The following is a 16,956-nucleotide window of genomic DNA, read 5'->3' on the forward strand; positions in this document are numbered from 1 at the left end:
TCTATGGGGCTCTCATCATCGCGATTCAGCGTGGGTAGTCTCATACATTTGCTGTCTGTGGTGGCAGACATCGATGAAAACCATAATCCTCCGAACGATCATAAAGGCAGACAACGACGTGTAAGTCAAGAATCACGATGCTCACTACATTCTGAAAGAACAGTTTATGACCAGGACAATGTCATTCGTGCGACCTCCTGGAACAAGCAATCAGATCTCGTCGGGGCTCATCTACAATGTGGTTTGCGTGCATCATTGCAAAGGCGCGTACGATAAAAATGCTTACAGAAAGATCAGCTGCGACAGCAGGGGCGGTAGATCGGATTTGAGCACCGTAATCAATAATTTTTACGATGCTACAGTACCCCTTTAAAGCTTCACACGTCATGTAAGGGTAGCAAATATGCTCATTAGTCTCGGACGGTGTAGTTTTCTTGAGCAAAAACATAGGCAGCCCGAGTTACTAGTATGTGCACCTTCTACTGGGTGATAGCCAAAGCTGACGATTCTGGTACGCAAAGAGAATCCATCTTTGGCGCGATAGAGTTATGATGACCAACTATGATCGTACGGGCAGTGAAATTCCCATCCTATTGCAAGGCATCGGGCGAGTAGAGGGAAGGTGTCTGAGGAGAGATCATACCCCATTCAAGAATGTTGAAGCGATGCGCAAACCTTGCGGAACCTGGGGCTCTCGGCGTCCTGCGTCCGAAACGGCGGGCTGCTACTGTTTGACGTTCTTGTCCTCAGTAAGGCGAAAGTTTACTATCCATCACAACGACGTTCTTTGGCTGCTCAGTCGTTTGTCAGTAGTGATTAACATGGAACCATAGAGAGAAAAAGAACGTACGTGCAAAGGAGTGGCAGCGACTTCCTTGAATTCAACATTGGACACAGCTCTCGTCCATTGGACACGATCCAGTTGAACTCTGAGGGTTATCTCGACCTAGTCGAGACCACGGTGACTCCTACGACATGATAACACACGATGCCAACGGTACACCCCCCCGATGATTCACAAAAGGCTATCCGTGTCATGGAAGACATCTAGTACTTGGCGGAATAATAATAGTATCTATGCCCAATGCTACAGATATCAGTACATATGGCGAAGAACAGTACTCGCACAATTGAAGGAAGGAATCGAAAGCAAAGCATGTCATCAATGCTGTGAGTGGTTGGAATTATAGCGCGACAGATTGAGGGAGTCGAACTCAAATAAATCAGATTCGATATCACTGTTGTCAGAATCCTCCGAATCGTCAAAAGGTGTGAGATTTCCCATGTCAAACACGTCCACGAATGGCGTCTGCGGGATGTCCGCCATTGTATCTGTAGACTTGGCCAGGATAGCTGCGACACGAGCCTCCAGTTGTCGGGTAGGACCGGGCAGCGAACGTTCCTCCAGAAAGAAACTGCTGAGTTCATGCAGATTCTGCACCATGTCTCCCAGATCGTCCTCCATAGGGAGATTCGAGAGTGCCACAATGTCATCGGGTTGGAAATCGATACGGGACGGTCTTGGATTGGCCTTGTTCAGACCAAACACAGCGGCCACATTGGCTCGGCAAACGTCTCGAAGGTGACTGGACTGTGGCACGCACCATCCTGATTCCTGCGGAATGCCGAAGACTTCAGCAACGGATTCGACCTCCTTTGCATCAGCTCGGAGATGTGTATACAAACTCATGCGGAGGATATGCTTCGCAGCAGGACCTCCTGAGATCTGCATTGGCTCGTCGAGAACATCCAGAGCCTGCGACGCCAGATCCGTCTCCAACAGTCGGAGTAACGGCATAAGGAGTTCAGAGCCTAGCAAGGGATTCCTGATTTCTCGCTGCTGGAACAAGACCTTGAGGATCTGCATGGTGTGAATTCGCAGCCACCGCTCCTTGTTCAGAATCATGCCCATGAGGAGAGTGACGACTTCAGGCCAGTGATCAAGGCCATAATGTTCGCGTAGACTGGCAACCGACTGTCGTAAGAAATCTTCTTTCGTTCGGAATCGATTTTTAGCGAAGGACGTCATGATCCGTTCAATGCTAGGTCGTTCTTCCAGATTCGCGAGTCGCCCAACATCCAAAGCAAACTCCAGCAAGGACTGGCTCTTGTCATCGTTATTCATGGCATGCAAGCACCATGGGAGAGACAACGTGTACAGATCCCTGACTCTACCCTCAGAGAGATCAATGAGTCGGGGGTCATCCACTTTGGCGAGATACTGCAGCAACTTGAACGTGAGCGCATAGGTAGACGACGAACGCAGGCCTGTCAGCAAGCGAGGCTGCAGAGACGCTGGTCCGTCCCAATTCAACGGTTTGTGTGCAAGAAGTAGTTCGGCCGTTTGCGCATCGTCCAGGTCCATCCTTCTAAGCACAGTATCAAGCAACTTGAGAACATGGCAAAACTCGTCTTCAACGGTCGTGGACAGGCAAGCTATTGCACACCAGAATATCTGAGGTAGCAGCGACATATTTAAGTCTCTAGCCGACGCCCCAGAGATCAAACTGAGGATCAGTTCCACGTTGAACATCTGGATACTGGAGTCTCCATCCGCCACGGTCGCTGACAATCGCCCTATTAGAGCACCCAAGTGGTCCTTGTTCATCCTTGGTGCCAGAGCTCGGTACAGTTGCAGAGACTTGAAAGCAATAGGCCGTATAGAGCAAGCAGTGCCCCAAGCGGATGCCTGCTTGCCCCACCCTTCTCGTAGGTCTGGGTACAAAGGCTCCAGGAGCTTCAAGACTTCACCTGAGAACCATCTCATTTTCAATTCCACCTGCGTGTTAGAATCACTCTCCTCCCACAACTTGGTTTCTGCTTCTTGGGAAAGCGTAAGGATCACACCTCTGAGCTCAGAACGAGAGCGATACTGTAAGCGATCCGGGATCTCGTCATAGCCAGACATGCAGGAGCGTAGAAGCTGAAAGAGCATGTGCCGAGAGCGTTCCCGAATGTACTCAGAACGATGGTCAAGGTGCATGAACAACGCATGGAGTAGCGCAGGCAGGTGAAGATGCAGCTCCCAATATCGCTCCATTGCGGCCTCTGAAAGGAAAAGAAGGGAAAACTGGGCAACGCCCAGCGACAGCCTCGGTTGCTCGGAGAAGAGAACGTCGAGATCGGACCACAGCTCGATGTCCTCTGCGTCTGGATGCGCAAGTTTATGCTCAAGGTTGGGCAACATTCGTGCGGGCTCGATCAGACTGCACAAGTCCTCAAAGATCTGTCTTCCTACAGTGCTCTGTGACAGACAAGCCACGACCTTCGCAGCACAGGTAATAAATGCCGTACTTCCAACCTTGTTGGACTGCTCGAGCAGAAATCGAATAGATGCATGGCCGTTGGTCTGATGTGGGGCGTCGACGAGCCTAGTCCAAAGCTGCAGAATCTGTTCCGCGTGACTCTCCGCATAGCGCACAGTAAGAGCCATTAAGTGGTAGATGGCGGAACGGCCTTCTCGTGTGAGACTTGATTTATCATCAGCCATGAGATCGATGTTGGGGACCCAGTACTCCAAGCTTTGAAGAAGGAGAAGAGGACTTCTACCGGAGCGGTCATCAAACATACGGGTTATCCAACTACTGAGCTGAAAGAGTACACCGAAGGCTTGGCCTGGATGTTCTCCGGCAAGCACGTCCGAAATGAGCTTGTGCGCATGCAAATAGACACTGGGAGCAGAGCTACCAACCGCAGTCTCGTATTGCACCATTGAGATCAAACCGGATGCCTGCTCATGAGTGACTTCGAGCATATTGAAAGCGTGACGTCGGATCTCTAGGTGTGGATGGCAAAGATTGGACAGTCCCAAGCAAACTACTTGCCTAAAACTGAAGCCATGAGTGGGTGCGTTGCAAATGACCTCTGCCACCACTTCAAAGAAACGCGCGTTACTTGTGTCTAGCTCCTTCGTGGTAACGTAAGCTCTTTTCAGAACTTCATCCAAGAAATCACAGTCGGCACGAGGGTCAGACAGAAGCGACCTGAGAGCATATCTTCTCTTATCATCAGTAGAATTTTTACAACATCAGGCTAGAACTCACTTGGCATAATCACGCAGATGCTCATGAAACGACGCGAGAATGGCAGTAATACGGTCCAAAACGGAGGATACTTCGAGAGCCTTGTTGTAATTCTGGGAATACTTCTCCACCGGTGAAGTCGACGAGATATCGGGGGGAAAGAGTGCCTTTTGCTAGTCATCGAATCAGCTACGATAGTCTGTCACGGAGATGATACTCACACATAGAACCGCAATGGCACCAACAGCAGCATTAGATAACGCTCTAGTCTCAGTCTGGAAGCGAGTGATGAGCTCCGCCTGATCGGCAGGATCATTGAACGCTTTCACTGCCTGCGTTTGCATGAAGACCAGTCGTTTCTTGACGCTTTCGGACTGCTTTCCTAGCTGGCACCACTCCTCGCATAGCCTATATAAGGTGAGGTGCATATTGGGAGGAATGAATCGATCCGAGTCTTTGAGTGTAGCTAAGCCCTCGAAGAGACGTTCCACTGTACCACAGAAGTAACGCCGAAGTCGCTGTATCGAATAGAAATCGCGCTGCTCAGAGAGAGAGACTTGCATGTTGCGAACATACTTCAAGACGTGCGCCAAGGCAGTCTGCTTGCCAGATGACCGCTGATCCTGCAGCGAGCGTGCCGTCAGATAGTAAATCCGCGCCACGGCGGTGTCAAAGCGTTCCTGCCGGCGAGTCCGTCCGATTACATAAGGAGTGGAAGTCTTTGCCCTAGAATCGTCATAGATTTGGCGAGCGGCGAGGATGCTGAGATCTTCTAGGAGGTGTGAATAACCAAAAGGAGGAAACGAGCTGATGGAGCACACAGCTACATCGCGGAAAATAGTATGATCAGAATCAAGAAATTGACTGAGGTATTTGAAGAGGCCGCGAGTTGTACTCATTTGGTCTCTGTCGAAGATAACTTCGGACCGAGCACGAGAATGATCTCGCATAGGATGGGTCATGGTAGGTCTGACGTCTGATGTCTGAGCTGTAGCGCTGATGATCTTGACCCACATATGCCACTGTTGAATGAGGTGCTTGTGCTCATTCACCACCTTGGCAAGATCCTTCTCGCCCGTGGAGCCGGAGCGTTGGGGTAGATTTGGGACACTCCTTCCGTTAACCCCAGAAAGCTGTAGCATGAGAGGATGGTAACGAGTTGCTGCTGAAATCAATTTGTCGCGGAGGAGGTGAAGTGCCCTAGGAGATTGCTCCGTGCAGACTTGCAAAAATGCAGGGAAAACCTGTCTCCACAACTGCCGATCGACGACATGATCACTGTCAGCTAACCTGATAACCGCATCCACGTAGGTTGATTGCTTCCACTGTTCCAACCGAATCACCTCGGGAGGCTCGAGAACGTCATCATGCCCGTCGAGGCATGGTCCGGAAGGAATTTTTCCGTGGAGAGCGTCAACGATTCGAAAAACGTTGGCGGACGCGTCAAAATCGTGTAGCTGTGGCTCTGATTGCAAATGGCTTGCTAAAATTCGTAGCAAGCGAATAGCCTTGACTCCGACGGTATAGACGTTGCGTCTAAAATGAGCAAGTAAAAATAAGGAGCCCGCCTCTATTTCGTCCATTCTGAGAGAGATATCCATCAATTCATCATGAGTTAGAGAGTCTACCGGTCTTCGGATGATGTCGTGCATCCATTGGTCCACGAAGCGGAGCCAGAGATTTAACAGGCGAGGACATTCGATGTGCAACCTCAAACCAGAGCCTTCACCAGCGATGAGAGCGGGATCGAAGAGGAACATGTAGAAGCGCGAAAGGATCGCAGAAGCGTGAGCAGGCTCCGCCATAAATCGTTGCAAGGCTTGGGCCGCCGCCTCTCCAACCCCAGGCTCGATGTGGACAACACCTCGTAGGAGCATGTCAAGGGCATCGTCTATCGGAAACGATGGGTGGAGACAACGTGGCCAAGACCGGTAAATCGTTTGCAGCACAGTGATGTGAGGAATGTATTGGGTAGGGTATGCCACCGAGCCTTCAGGATGATGCCGCATGACAAAACTTGTTGCATCGTCATATGCGAGGTTGACACGGGAGGCAGCCCATTGGTCATCAATAGCCGACCATTTCCCGACATACTGGTAGCACGATATCGCAACGGCCTTCAAAACAGTGCTGAAACGATCGATGAATTCCTTCCATCCAGGCTTTGATAACAGGGCCGCAGGGATAGACTCTGAACATGACGGATAATCATCATTAGAAGGCATCCTGGAAAAATCTGTACTTGTCGGCCATGAGGGGGCCGATTCTTCCCTCTCTGCAACATGAAGGGAGAGGAGAACAGACTGAATAGCGATGATTATCCGTTCAGGAGCCAAAGTGTTCGATGTGTTTGCCGAATGGGCTGTGATGCTCCTTTCCTGTATAAGTTCCATGCAGAAATCGCTTCCAAAATCGAGATGGCGAGATAGAACGAAATGCACTATATAGATGAATGGCTCCAGTTGATCTTCTTGCGGTGATATCGAGAGACGGTTCGCAGGGAAGAAATGTTTGAGGATGGACTCCATCTTGCTTGTCGCCGTAGATGCGGACTCGTGGCACCGATAGAGGTAAGTCCAGATGAGACGCATTAACCCATTCAGCACGGGGGTTCGGTATGGTTTTTCCTATAATGACACGTCAGTACTGAGCTGAGGTAACCACAAAACACTGCATACTTTGATTTTGCTGAGGCCAGCCTCGAAGCAAAGGTTCCAATGGCGAAGGAAGAAATCATTCGGTGCCACACACAGAGCTGTGATAGCTAGCGGATATGCAACATGCCAATAGCGAGGTTTGCTCATCATATCCTTGGCCTTCGGATATATAACTTCGATTCCCTTCGCCCAATCAGGATGATTAACTTCGGCTTGCGCAGTCTGTAAATGTACTCCGTGTTCTATTTTCCTCGACCAAGTATCAGATGAATGTTCCACCTACCTTGGCGATCGGATGCAAGAGATGAACAAGAGTTTCCCCAAAAGTAGTTTTGAGACGATTCCCATGAGCGTTCTCGAAAGACTTTGAAAGTTTCGCCAAGAACTCTGCACCTTCTTCGAAATATTCAGGTGGCCACACCTTGCAATGACAAAACGGAAGTCAAGCGCAAACGTCTCCAAAATTGCACACAGTATTGAACGAACCTTGATTTGGACATGTTTCAGGCCTTTCACTAGGTTCTCATACTTGAAATCCGCGTCCTTCGGCACTTGACCTGCAGCTACGGGACCAAGTTCAACAAGAAACCGATCTGTGACGCTCTCAAACCTACGTAGTCCCTTCAGAACCGCTGATGAATAAGTTTAGAGAAGCCTTACCGAACGGTTGCAAGATTGCCCAATAGTGCCGCATACAAGTCGGCGTTGCTGCGATGATTCACTGACTGCGTAAGCATCTTGACGTCTGGCCGCCTGAACTGCTCGAACGTCAGCTCTTCCAAACTGTGTCCCATGGCCTCGCCAAGACCATCCTTTGAGATCGACTGGGTAGCAGCGATGAGTGCTCGGCACATGATGTAGATTGATGCCAAAGATCTCCGCTCATTCAGTATGAACGATACGTCTTGGGAGCGCAATCCACGCGCATTCGAAGAAGGTTGTGACAAGTGGTGCCGGACGAGGTCTGTGCTGACGCTGTCGTTCTGAGTCTTTCTCCAACGCATGACCGAATCAATCACAGGCTTGGCATGTTTGTGCGCGATTTTCCCTAACGATGCCAACAAGTCATCCAGCTTATCATCTACGCCAGGCCCCATGAAGTCAGTCAACCGAGGTTCCCGCTCCTGTTGAACACGGTCTATACCTCGTGCAAACTGAACACTTTGACGAACAAAGACTCACCAATGGCTGCTGGAGAACTTCGTCTATATGCAGCTCTGCGGAAGCTGCAAAGCGAATGAAGATGGCATGAAGCGCATAGTCAGAGGGCGTCCGGGGGTCCATGACAATCCTGTCTTCCAAATCGGAGAGAGACCGCTCGTCTGGCTGTGCCGGGTTACCAAAGACATCTGGTACAGGCGGAACTGGTGGCGGAGAGGAAGAAGTAAGATGTGGATACCCATGCCCATGATCACTACCTCCGTCAGAACTGTGAAATATAGAACCAGAGTGTGAGTGTTGGGATCTGGCATACGCATGTTGACTTTTCGACTTGGGTGTACCTCGTGCCCTTCCATCACCAGAGGCGGGCGTAGATGGGCGGAAGTGCGGCGGGCTAGCGTGCATCGAAGGATGCCGCCGGTCATTTGTGATGGACGGCAACTGTGCAAGGGAAGACGTGGAACGATTGAATGGGTTTTTCAACGCCGGATATGCTTGGGGGTCTAGAGAAGGAACGGGTGGTGGGGTAGTATCATTTGATTTTGAGCTCTTGAACGCGTTTCTCAGGGACGCGAACGAGGTTTTTTTCGTGAAAGGCGAAGTGCTCGTCGTCGCGATTGAAGATTGAGCCGAATGCACAAATGGAGATTTCACCTTGCGGGCACTAGATGGTATTGAGTGTCCAGAGTCCTCCGAAGCCACCGAGTCACCGCGCGCGTGGAAATAACTCTTGTCTGTGCGCTCTGGAATAGCTAACGGGGTAAGGATTGTCGGGGACTCTTGACCAGAGCTCGGGATTCCCCACAAGCCACCAGCTTGCGAACGACCGAAGATGGGTGTTGGACTATACTCATCGTCGTCGAAATCTGCGGGCACGCATCTGCTGTAAGTTTGTGAGCCAAAAAACTTGCAGACTCACGCACCCGGTATTGTGATCTGCATTCCTTCAGAACCCATACTTCTAGCAGCGTTCCCTAAAAAGCTAATGAAAGCCTCCTGATACACTGAGTAGAAGAACCACTGAAGACTTTAGGTGAGGAGTCTCGTGCGCGAATACTGCAGGCACTGTGACGCGTGACCCTCAGTTTGGCCAGAGTTCAGATATCACTGTGACTGGTGACAAATGGTCATAGTGGGCGCTTATCCGCTTCAGAAGGCGCGGGAAAGCGGTGAACTGACCTGATTCGGTTGCACGAGTCCTAAGTTCGGCTGCCCGACCAAAGACGCGACCTGTTCTCCGATGTGTATGTGGACTCAGCCGTTGCTGCGACCTCGATCTCCAGACCTGCATTTGCATCGGAAGCTATGCGGGATCATAGATTCGGTATTCCTCCCCTTCCGCCAGATACTTCTGCGATGTAGCGATCATAGCACGCGCAATCCGATCACGATCCAATAGCGCATGTTCCAAACCTCGATATCGTTACCTGATCTGCTTCGACCTGCCTGTCTTTGTAGAAGTGTAGCTGTGTGTTTTGCTTGACTTTTTGTGCTGATGTTCTTGAATGGATAAATGCCTTCCCATCTTCCAGTTCATCCTACCAACACTGCGGAAGTCAGGTCCTCTGTGGACAGGGCCTTCGATCTTTGGCTCCTTTGATTCTAGCACTGCACGAATCTCAGCAGTCAAGGATGCAGTGAGAATGTGATCGTGATGTTGATTCAAGTTACAGCTCGCTGCGTGGGGCCCTAAGCGTCAATGTGATTGGTCCATGCTGCACTGTTCAGGACCACTATCTCTAACATTGTAGGAAGCCGGATATATTGGCGATGCTATCTGAAGACTCTAGATTTCGGCCCCGTCCCCGCCCTCTATCCGAAAAAATCGAAGCTCATGGTCGCGCGTAGCCTTAGCCATAACCGCCAGTCTCCGAGAAGGACAATAATGAAAGCAGTGTCTGTATGAATCTATGATCTATCATGCGTATTCGCATTCTTGCCGCATGATTGTTCCTTCACATGGTCTCCATGAGGGTGCGTAGATGTTCTCTTTCAACCGAGAAGTTCGTATTCAAGTTTGATGCCATTTTATTCTATAGTGCGCTCGACCTCTATTTGCCCCGTAGGCATGGTTAGCTCTATGTGTAGAAATCAGGTTTGTTACCTTCATTTATTAGTTCTTGGACCACATTATCTGACTCATTATAACAGGATCACCGCATATCAGTAAAAGTTGCCTGTTGCTGTTGCCTAGCACTGAACTTCACTGCCGACTCTCTCTTCCAACTTGTTTGTCATTCGAAACAGCCCATAACAACATGGTAAGTATCTCTATGCTATGTTGATAGAGAGATGTATGATTCTTAGTCATCATCTTAAGTTTCTTCAGTGTGGTCCCTATAACCGTAGCTGAACCGCCTCTGTAGCCATACCATGGCTGACTCGGGCATCCCACTTGTCTCTTCCGACCTCGCTGCACTCTGCATAGGAAGTTTCCTCTATAGGATCTTATTTGTACTCTTCTGTGCATTCACGTATCTTATGGTGGAGCGCCACCACCAGCTGAATAGCATGGGGTGTTTAGTGGCCAGGCCACTCTGCAAGAGCCCTCTGTTTCTGGCTGGAATTATTCTCTTTGCTGCTAATACAGCTGTGAGTGCATCAGGAAAAAATGCCTTGACTACTTGGCCCGACGTAGCCTAGGTAGCAGTGGTAGCCCGGTAGACAAGTCCCCGGTTATATTGTACCAGTAGCTGCTGCAGCACCTCTGTAGTGCCCTGTAGCCCAGTAGGCATCCTACGTAGCTGTAAGTAATCCATTGTAATCGGCGGTAAAGTGGTAGCCCCCGGCCAAATTTCATAGCTAGAAGCCGAATAGCCGTCAAATCACACCAATGGACACAGTGCAAGAAATATATTCAGAATATACTAGATATATTACACTAAACCGGAGTGCTGAAGCAGGGAAGCACGAGCAGATCAGAGTGGCGGGAAACAACAAACAGTGCCTGGCCGTTCGTGTGTCGGCTGCCCGCGCGAACGAGGAGGTCGGAGGAAGGGGCGAAGGGCGAGGGGAGTGCAAAGCGGCGGTGTGAGGGCGGGGCCGTCGACCTCGCGCAGCCACATGGTGTCTCCTCGTGGTCCGCGTGTCGGCTCCTCGCGCGAACGAGAAGGCCGGAGGACAGAGGGGCAAAGGGCGAGGGGAGTGCGAGGCCATGGTGAGAGGGCGGGGCCGTCGACCTCGCACAGCCACGCGGTGTTGCCTGGCTGTCCGCATGTCGGCTCCTCGCGCGAACAAGGAGGGCAGAGGAGGATGGGGGACTGAGGTGGCAGGAGAGTGTGCATCAGGAAAACCCAACTTTTACTTATGGGACTTATTCCGACTTTTTGTCCTTTTTTGCCTTATTTAAGGCCCATAAGTTCCCAAAAGTCGACTTTTAAGTCTCTAAGGAAATATGACTTATGGACTTTTTGTCCTTTTTTACCTTATTTAAGGCCCATAAGTGCATTTAAGTCACATAAGGACACCTTTAAGTAAAAGTTGGGTTTTCCTGATGTGGGAGTGTGGGGCCAGAGCGGCGTCGTCACACCGCGGTGGCCGGTGCAATGACGAGGAAAAAGTTAGCACTGTATTGTAGAGATATGAAAAATCTTTTTTAAACTGACCTGGGGGTGCCCTTCGACCTCCGAAAACAAACGTGCCGCTGAACGTTTGCATTCGACGGCGTGAGGGAGCGTGAACTGGAGGTTGGAGGTGTCGCCAAAAGTCTGCATCATGCATCGTAAGCAGTGCTGAGTGTTCATCATCAGACATCGTGATATGGAGCACTCACCGGCTTTCGTCCTCTCCTCTGGGTGCATGATGCTGGGTGTCCCGCGATCTTCATGGTGCGGGCAGGAGGTCATGAGGAGCGCACTGCATGATGCTGGCATGTACATATGCTGTCTGGAGGACAGACTAGGGCATGTATATCTCAAAGGACAGGCTTTAAACTTCAAGATTTGTGCATAGGTAGCTGCATGAGGCTAGAAAGGCAGAAATGGCATAGATAAATTGAGAGGATGAGTAGCAGCGAGATGTGACACCACAGCCAACTGAATTTGATGAGAGACACCGGTGAGAGGTCAAGAGACAAGAAGAAAGACAGTGATGCCAACAGAGGATGCGCAAGAGTTGGGACGACCCACAAATTTTACCAAGTTCACGGAGCACGTGATTGATGGTGCCATCATAGTTCGTAACAACTGGCCAATGCTTCCCGCCCTTCCCGACCTGCTCTGGCAGTGACTGAAGCATGAGGTGAAGCAGGCTGCTATCGGTTCTGTAACTATATAGCTAGCAGATAAACACAGAAAATATGCCAACACTACATTCCATAGTTCATCTACTGTCTATTCACAGTCCCAAGTCACTGAAGAGCCAGCTTAGCCAAGATATCCCTTTGCAGATGCCCACATTTAGGCTTGCATGCACCGGGAATTGGGCACGTTTGAGATCTCAATGCACGGTAGCATACGAACCAACTCAATTTTTAAGATGCTTTAAAGCTCCACTTGATAGGCGTAACCTCTCCATGGTGCTATGGAAATGTGAGTGGTGGCTACACAGCCCTACAGAGGTGTACATTGAGCAACGCGCGGCTACATGCCCTACACGTGTCTACGTAATCATGGCGGCAGCTACCTCACTTGGGGCTTTTTCCTGATGTGACCTCTAGTTTAGTCGGGATATGGATTCAATGAATGCATTGAGATAGATCTGGATATTGATTGTGTATCGTGCATTCATGGCTTTTGTCCATTTTGACCATAGAATGTCTCCGGCTTCATTCTATGCTGACTTTGCTGAGGCATCTAAGCTGGTCAAACTCACGTTCATCTATGTTTCTCTGCTCATCAGGGATGCAGTTATAGTATGTCTCGAAATATATAAAGTTAGCTTGATGCTGACTGATCACCAATTCAGATCTATCATGTATGGGTTGTGTGGAATCACAACAAATACATGATGATTTTCCCATCATGTACCTTCCTGGCCTGTATTGGTATGTTATCCTACAGGCCTACACTTCGATCTTCAGGTTTATGCCAAGTGCTCATGTTCAATGATTAGCAAGTTTTGTGCCAATTATACATTCTTTATCAGGCAGCAAACCTCTCCTCAACCTTGATCTGAGTCGTGGAGTCACCTGCTATTTTGTCTTTACCCTCTGGTGTGTATTCTCATCTCATCTCTTGCTGTGTCACTGGAAAAAGGAAGGCTGAAAAAGTGAACCTCGGCATTCCTAGCACAAATCTGTTTTCATGCAGTAAGTATGTTCATGACTTTTGCGATGTAACGCATGTACACTAGTAATACCTTACTCATCTCTAGTTGTAATGGTGTGGCGACTATGGTGTGTCAGCTCTGCTGTGCAATCTTTTGGACAGCATAAGACTTGGGTATGTGGGCTGTGCCAGTAATTGTCACTGTCGCCTGACCAATATCGTCAGTGGATCCTCGCAATATGCATAGAAGGCACAGTTCTCAACGTGTAAGGCCCCGTTCGGTAGCCCGGTGTCCGGTTCGGTTTTCCTGCCAAAACGCGACACCGGGTTTTGAGACGGGTTCCGAACAGGTTCCGCGGGATTTGGACACCAACCGACCCGGCAGATGTGCCCTGGCGACCGGTTGAGCAGCATCACGCTGTGACTGATTTCGAAAGAGATCCAGACTCATTTTTGGATTGCCTAGACTGGGCCACCTTGGATCAGCCAATCAATAGGTCACCCTTGTCCTGGAATAGGGTTGTACGCTCGAGACCCAGTGGCTTTGTGTCACGTGTACTTTTCCATCATTGTGACTTCGGAGTGACATGTAAATGATGACTACGTTAAAAGGCCGCTTCCGTCCTATTCCAATTGATCCGACCCAGCCCAAACCGGGCCCGGTTCGCCCACACCGAGCACCCGAACGGGGCCTAAGTCTTCATGCATACTCATGTCCCCCTGAGTGACATTCTGATGCACTGTAGGACTGTTATGGTCATCTTCTTTGTGGTATATGAGGCTAGCTTGAACCTGCAAGCAATGATGATAGACATTTTGGCCCTGCTCTCTGGCATCTCATTCATGCTCATCAATTGTGGGCATGGAGTATGCACTGCACTCACAGAGCACATACGACGGGATTAGGCATATGCACTCACTGCCCCAAAATCCAGCACTCAGCTTGTTAAGTTCCTACTATATAGTCCTCTGTAGGCCACATAGCCTTGTGCAGTTTCTAGATGTTTCAGACATGTAAGTTCAATGTGCCAAGTCAATCCAACTTGTTCAATGTGCTGCCATGTTTCTCAGAATCTTCACTAATCATGTTGCCCTCATTGATTGAATAGCCCATCACCCCTTAGACTGCCAGAGGTATCCTCTGATATGACAGCCAGAGACGAATAAAAACAACCTTGATAAATTCTCTTTGGAGAGGGCATGTGAATATCACCTTCCAACTTCTAAAATGTCATGACCATAGGCTTGTCCAAGTTTGCAATAGCCGGTGTACGTTTCGTAGTACCTTCAGCCACCCAGAGGTCGAACTTGAAGACCTTCCTCTTTCGTATAGCTGTACCTTTTCTATTTTTGGTGCACGCTAATTGGTGCTCATGACCTCACTGGAGAGGCCCGACGGTCATGCTGGAACTGTGGCAAGAGTTTCAATACTGCAAGCTTTCCTCTGGGTTATCATGACTGACTTCATACGATTCCTTGTTTCTGGAGACAAAGCCCGGTTCAAAGATGGAGAATTAGACGTCGACTTGGGTGAGTGAGGCCGCCGCTTGCAGCTCTCCCGACGCTGATTCGCAGTGATCTGGAGATCTGGTATACATAACCGACAGATTAATCGTGATGGGATACCCAGCAGCTGGCATCGAAGGACTCTACCGCAACAGACGGGAGGATGCGAGAAAATTCTTGGAACATCGACATGGGAAGGATTTCTGGGTATTCAACTTCTGCCCGGTCAAGGAAAACTCGTATCCTTCTAGCGTATTCAACGGCCGAGTTAGCAGATATCCGTTTCCAGACCACCAGTAAGTCTTCTTTCCACGGCGGGACCTATGTAGCACGCAATGTGTAAGAGCTTCGTAAGAGCTTCGCACGTATTACCCGCCTTATCGCATTATGAGTGTAACCGGATTCAATAATCATCTTTAGTGCACCACCTCTGGCAATGCTTGCTCTGGTAGCGCGCGAGATGCATGCATGGCTCGATAGCTCCCCGGAGCGTGTTGCTGTCCTGCATTGCAAAGGTACGTATCAACTTAATAAAATTAACGCGAGTATTGCATTGTTCCTTGCAGCCGGCCAAGGCAGATCGGGGACCATGGCCTGCTCGTATCTCCTCACTCTCACGAATACCGCACAACTTGAAGCGCCCAAAGACAGCAACTTTAGCAAGGCACTTGCGACGACACGGGCCGAGGAAGTGATGAACGCGATGCCCGCGGACGAGCATCTGAGCGAAGACTGTCCTGTAGAGAGCATTATGATCGGCGAGGATCCAATCAAGAAAGAGCTGGTGAAAAGTTCAGCAGAGAACGCTCAATGCGCGAATGAGCCCGCCGCCAACCTTACTCAGGTGCTCAAGCTACATACATCCCGGCGCATGAAGCCGGACTCGTCGAAGAAGCCCAAACAGGGAGTAAGCATCCCCAGCCAGCGCCGATGGCTGTATTACTGGTCCCTCCTCCTCGCACGCGAAGGTCCACCAGGATTCTGGTCCGCCCACGGGTCCCCACAAACGCGGTTGGTGCCAAAGGTTCGCCTCACCCAAATCAAGCTGCGCATGAGCGAGCTCTCGGGAACGAAGGCGAACCTCATACGCGTTGCGAACGCGATCCTCGACCGCACTACCGCCACCGCACGCGGCGTGGGGATATCTGGTGGGAGACCGCGCGTGTGGGCCTCCCTCGCTCGGTACGATGACGAGTTCGTAGGGCATATAGAAGACTGGGAGAAATATACGCGGGACGATAGTGGGAATATGGGCACGCGCAGGATCGACACCGACTGCCGAGCTGCCGAGACGTTCGCCGACGCATTGAAGGAGAGGAAGTGGGACAACGCAAAGATGATCAAGAGCTTCGCGCGCCTCGGCACCGTCGGAAACGGCGTTGTCCAAAATGGGGAGGCTCAGACGGTGAGCTTTGCCAGGTATGAGACGCCCTATAGAAGATTGATGACAGTTCATCTGCATCAAGGACGGGAAGACCGTGACGCAGCTGTTGGAGCCTCTGACAAATGACAGTTGGGGCGTGTTGCGTGATGAGATCGAGGAGAGTCCTGGGAGCGCGCATACCGAGGGGAGTAAATTGGAGTCTGAGGAAACCTCGCTGTATGATGTCCCCTCATCGCCCCGAAGTGGTGGCGGCATCGTGCTGGACGCCCAGCGAGAAGTACGCGTTAAGCTGTTTATGGGTCAGGTAAGCCAGATCGTCGAGCTTTCGCCGAATCTATCCTGAATAAAACGGCCTTAGGTATTCATGGCGTGGTTCTGGTTCATACCTGCTTTCCACATGCCTCAGCCGCAGTCTGGCGGACAGGATGCGCGGATGCTGTTGAGTAAGAAAGAAATTGACTTCCCTCTCGGCATTGGTTCAAGTATAGTTGACGTGGAAGTCGCTATGGAGTGGTATCCAGAGATTGCAGAAGCAGTCACTCCCTCACTACTTCAGGGCAACGTTCGTTCGGTACATGGGAGAAGCGAGCCGTCAGGTATCACGGGAACAAGTACTGCGAGCACTCGCGGCGGGAGACATTGAAGAGCTCGCAGCTGCAAATCAGGTGGCGGATACTAGGCTGTGGGAGGTTACTCTTAGGCACTGATAGATAGCATCTACTGACTGCACTGTCGGGGCCACGATGAAACGCTGCGGTAGCTATTGCAAGGATGTCACCATGTTGTATTTTTAAACAGACGTAGCCGCGCAATCACGGTGTGGTCGCGGAATTACAGCGATGCTTGCTCCGGGTGGGAGTTTGGGTGCAAGTTGCTGGCCCTGCATAGCACACGTCAGTCTGTGTGATGATCCACAATTCCCGTGTGACAACGCATAAACAGCCCGTCGTGACTGAATACTGAACTGGTGAGAAGTTATTAGTGTCACCAGCTGGAGCTTGTCAATATGGATTCTGACG

The 16,956-nt window shown here is 50.3% G+C and overlaps 3 protein-coding genes across 3 annotated transcripts; 1 reads left to right on the plus strand and 2 right to left on the minus strand.

The window, feature by feature from the left end:
* Positions 1-1,162: 1,162 nt before the first annotated feature.
* SCP_1100060 (hypothetical protein) lies at positions 1,163-8,797 on the minus strand (the record flags this gene model as incomplete). The annotated part of the gene is made up of 9 exons (XM_027762443.1): positions 1,163-3,995; positions 4,044-4,195; positions 4,244-6,649; positions 6,701-6,901; positions 6,963-7,100; positions 7,166-7,289; positions 7,340-7,803; positions 7,862-8,706; positions 8,764-8,797. 9 exons carry the CDS (start codon positions 8,795-8,797, stop codon positions 1,163-1,165), a joined length of 7,197 nt encoding a protein of 2,398 aa, XP_027618244.1.
* Positions 8,798-10,758: 1,961 nt separating this feature from the next.
* On the minus strand, positions 10,759-11,124 carry SCP_1100070 (hypothetical protein; the record flags this gene model as incomplete). The annotated part of the gene is made up of 1 exon (XM_027762444.1): positions 10,759-11,124. One exon carries the CDS (start codon positions 11,122-11,124, stop codon positions 10,759-10,761), a length of 366 nt encoding a protein of 121 aa, XP_027618245.1.
* Positions 11,125-14,501: 3,377 nt separating this feature from the next.
* On the plus strand, positions 14,502-16,580 carry SCP_1100080 (hypothetical protein; the record flags this gene model as incomplete). The annotated part of the gene is made up of 6 exons (XM_027762445.1): positions 14,502-14,577; positions 14,633-14,849; positions 14,974-15,068; positions 15,120-15,958; positions 16,020-16,241; positions 16,296-16,580. The coding sequence occupies 6 exons, from the start codon at positions 14,502-14,504 to the stop codon at positions 16,578-16,580; spliced, it is 1,734 nt and encodes a 577-aa protein (XP_027618246.1).
* Positions 16,581-16,956: the final 376 nt, after the last annotated feature.

Source organism: Sparassis crispa (assembly GCF_003851025.1).
Source record: "Sparassis crispa DNA, contig_000011F, whole genome shotgun sequence".
Classification (NCBI taxonomy): Eukaryota; Fungi; Basidiomycota; class Agaricomycetes; order Polyporales; family Sparassidaceae; genus Sparassis; species Sparassis crispa.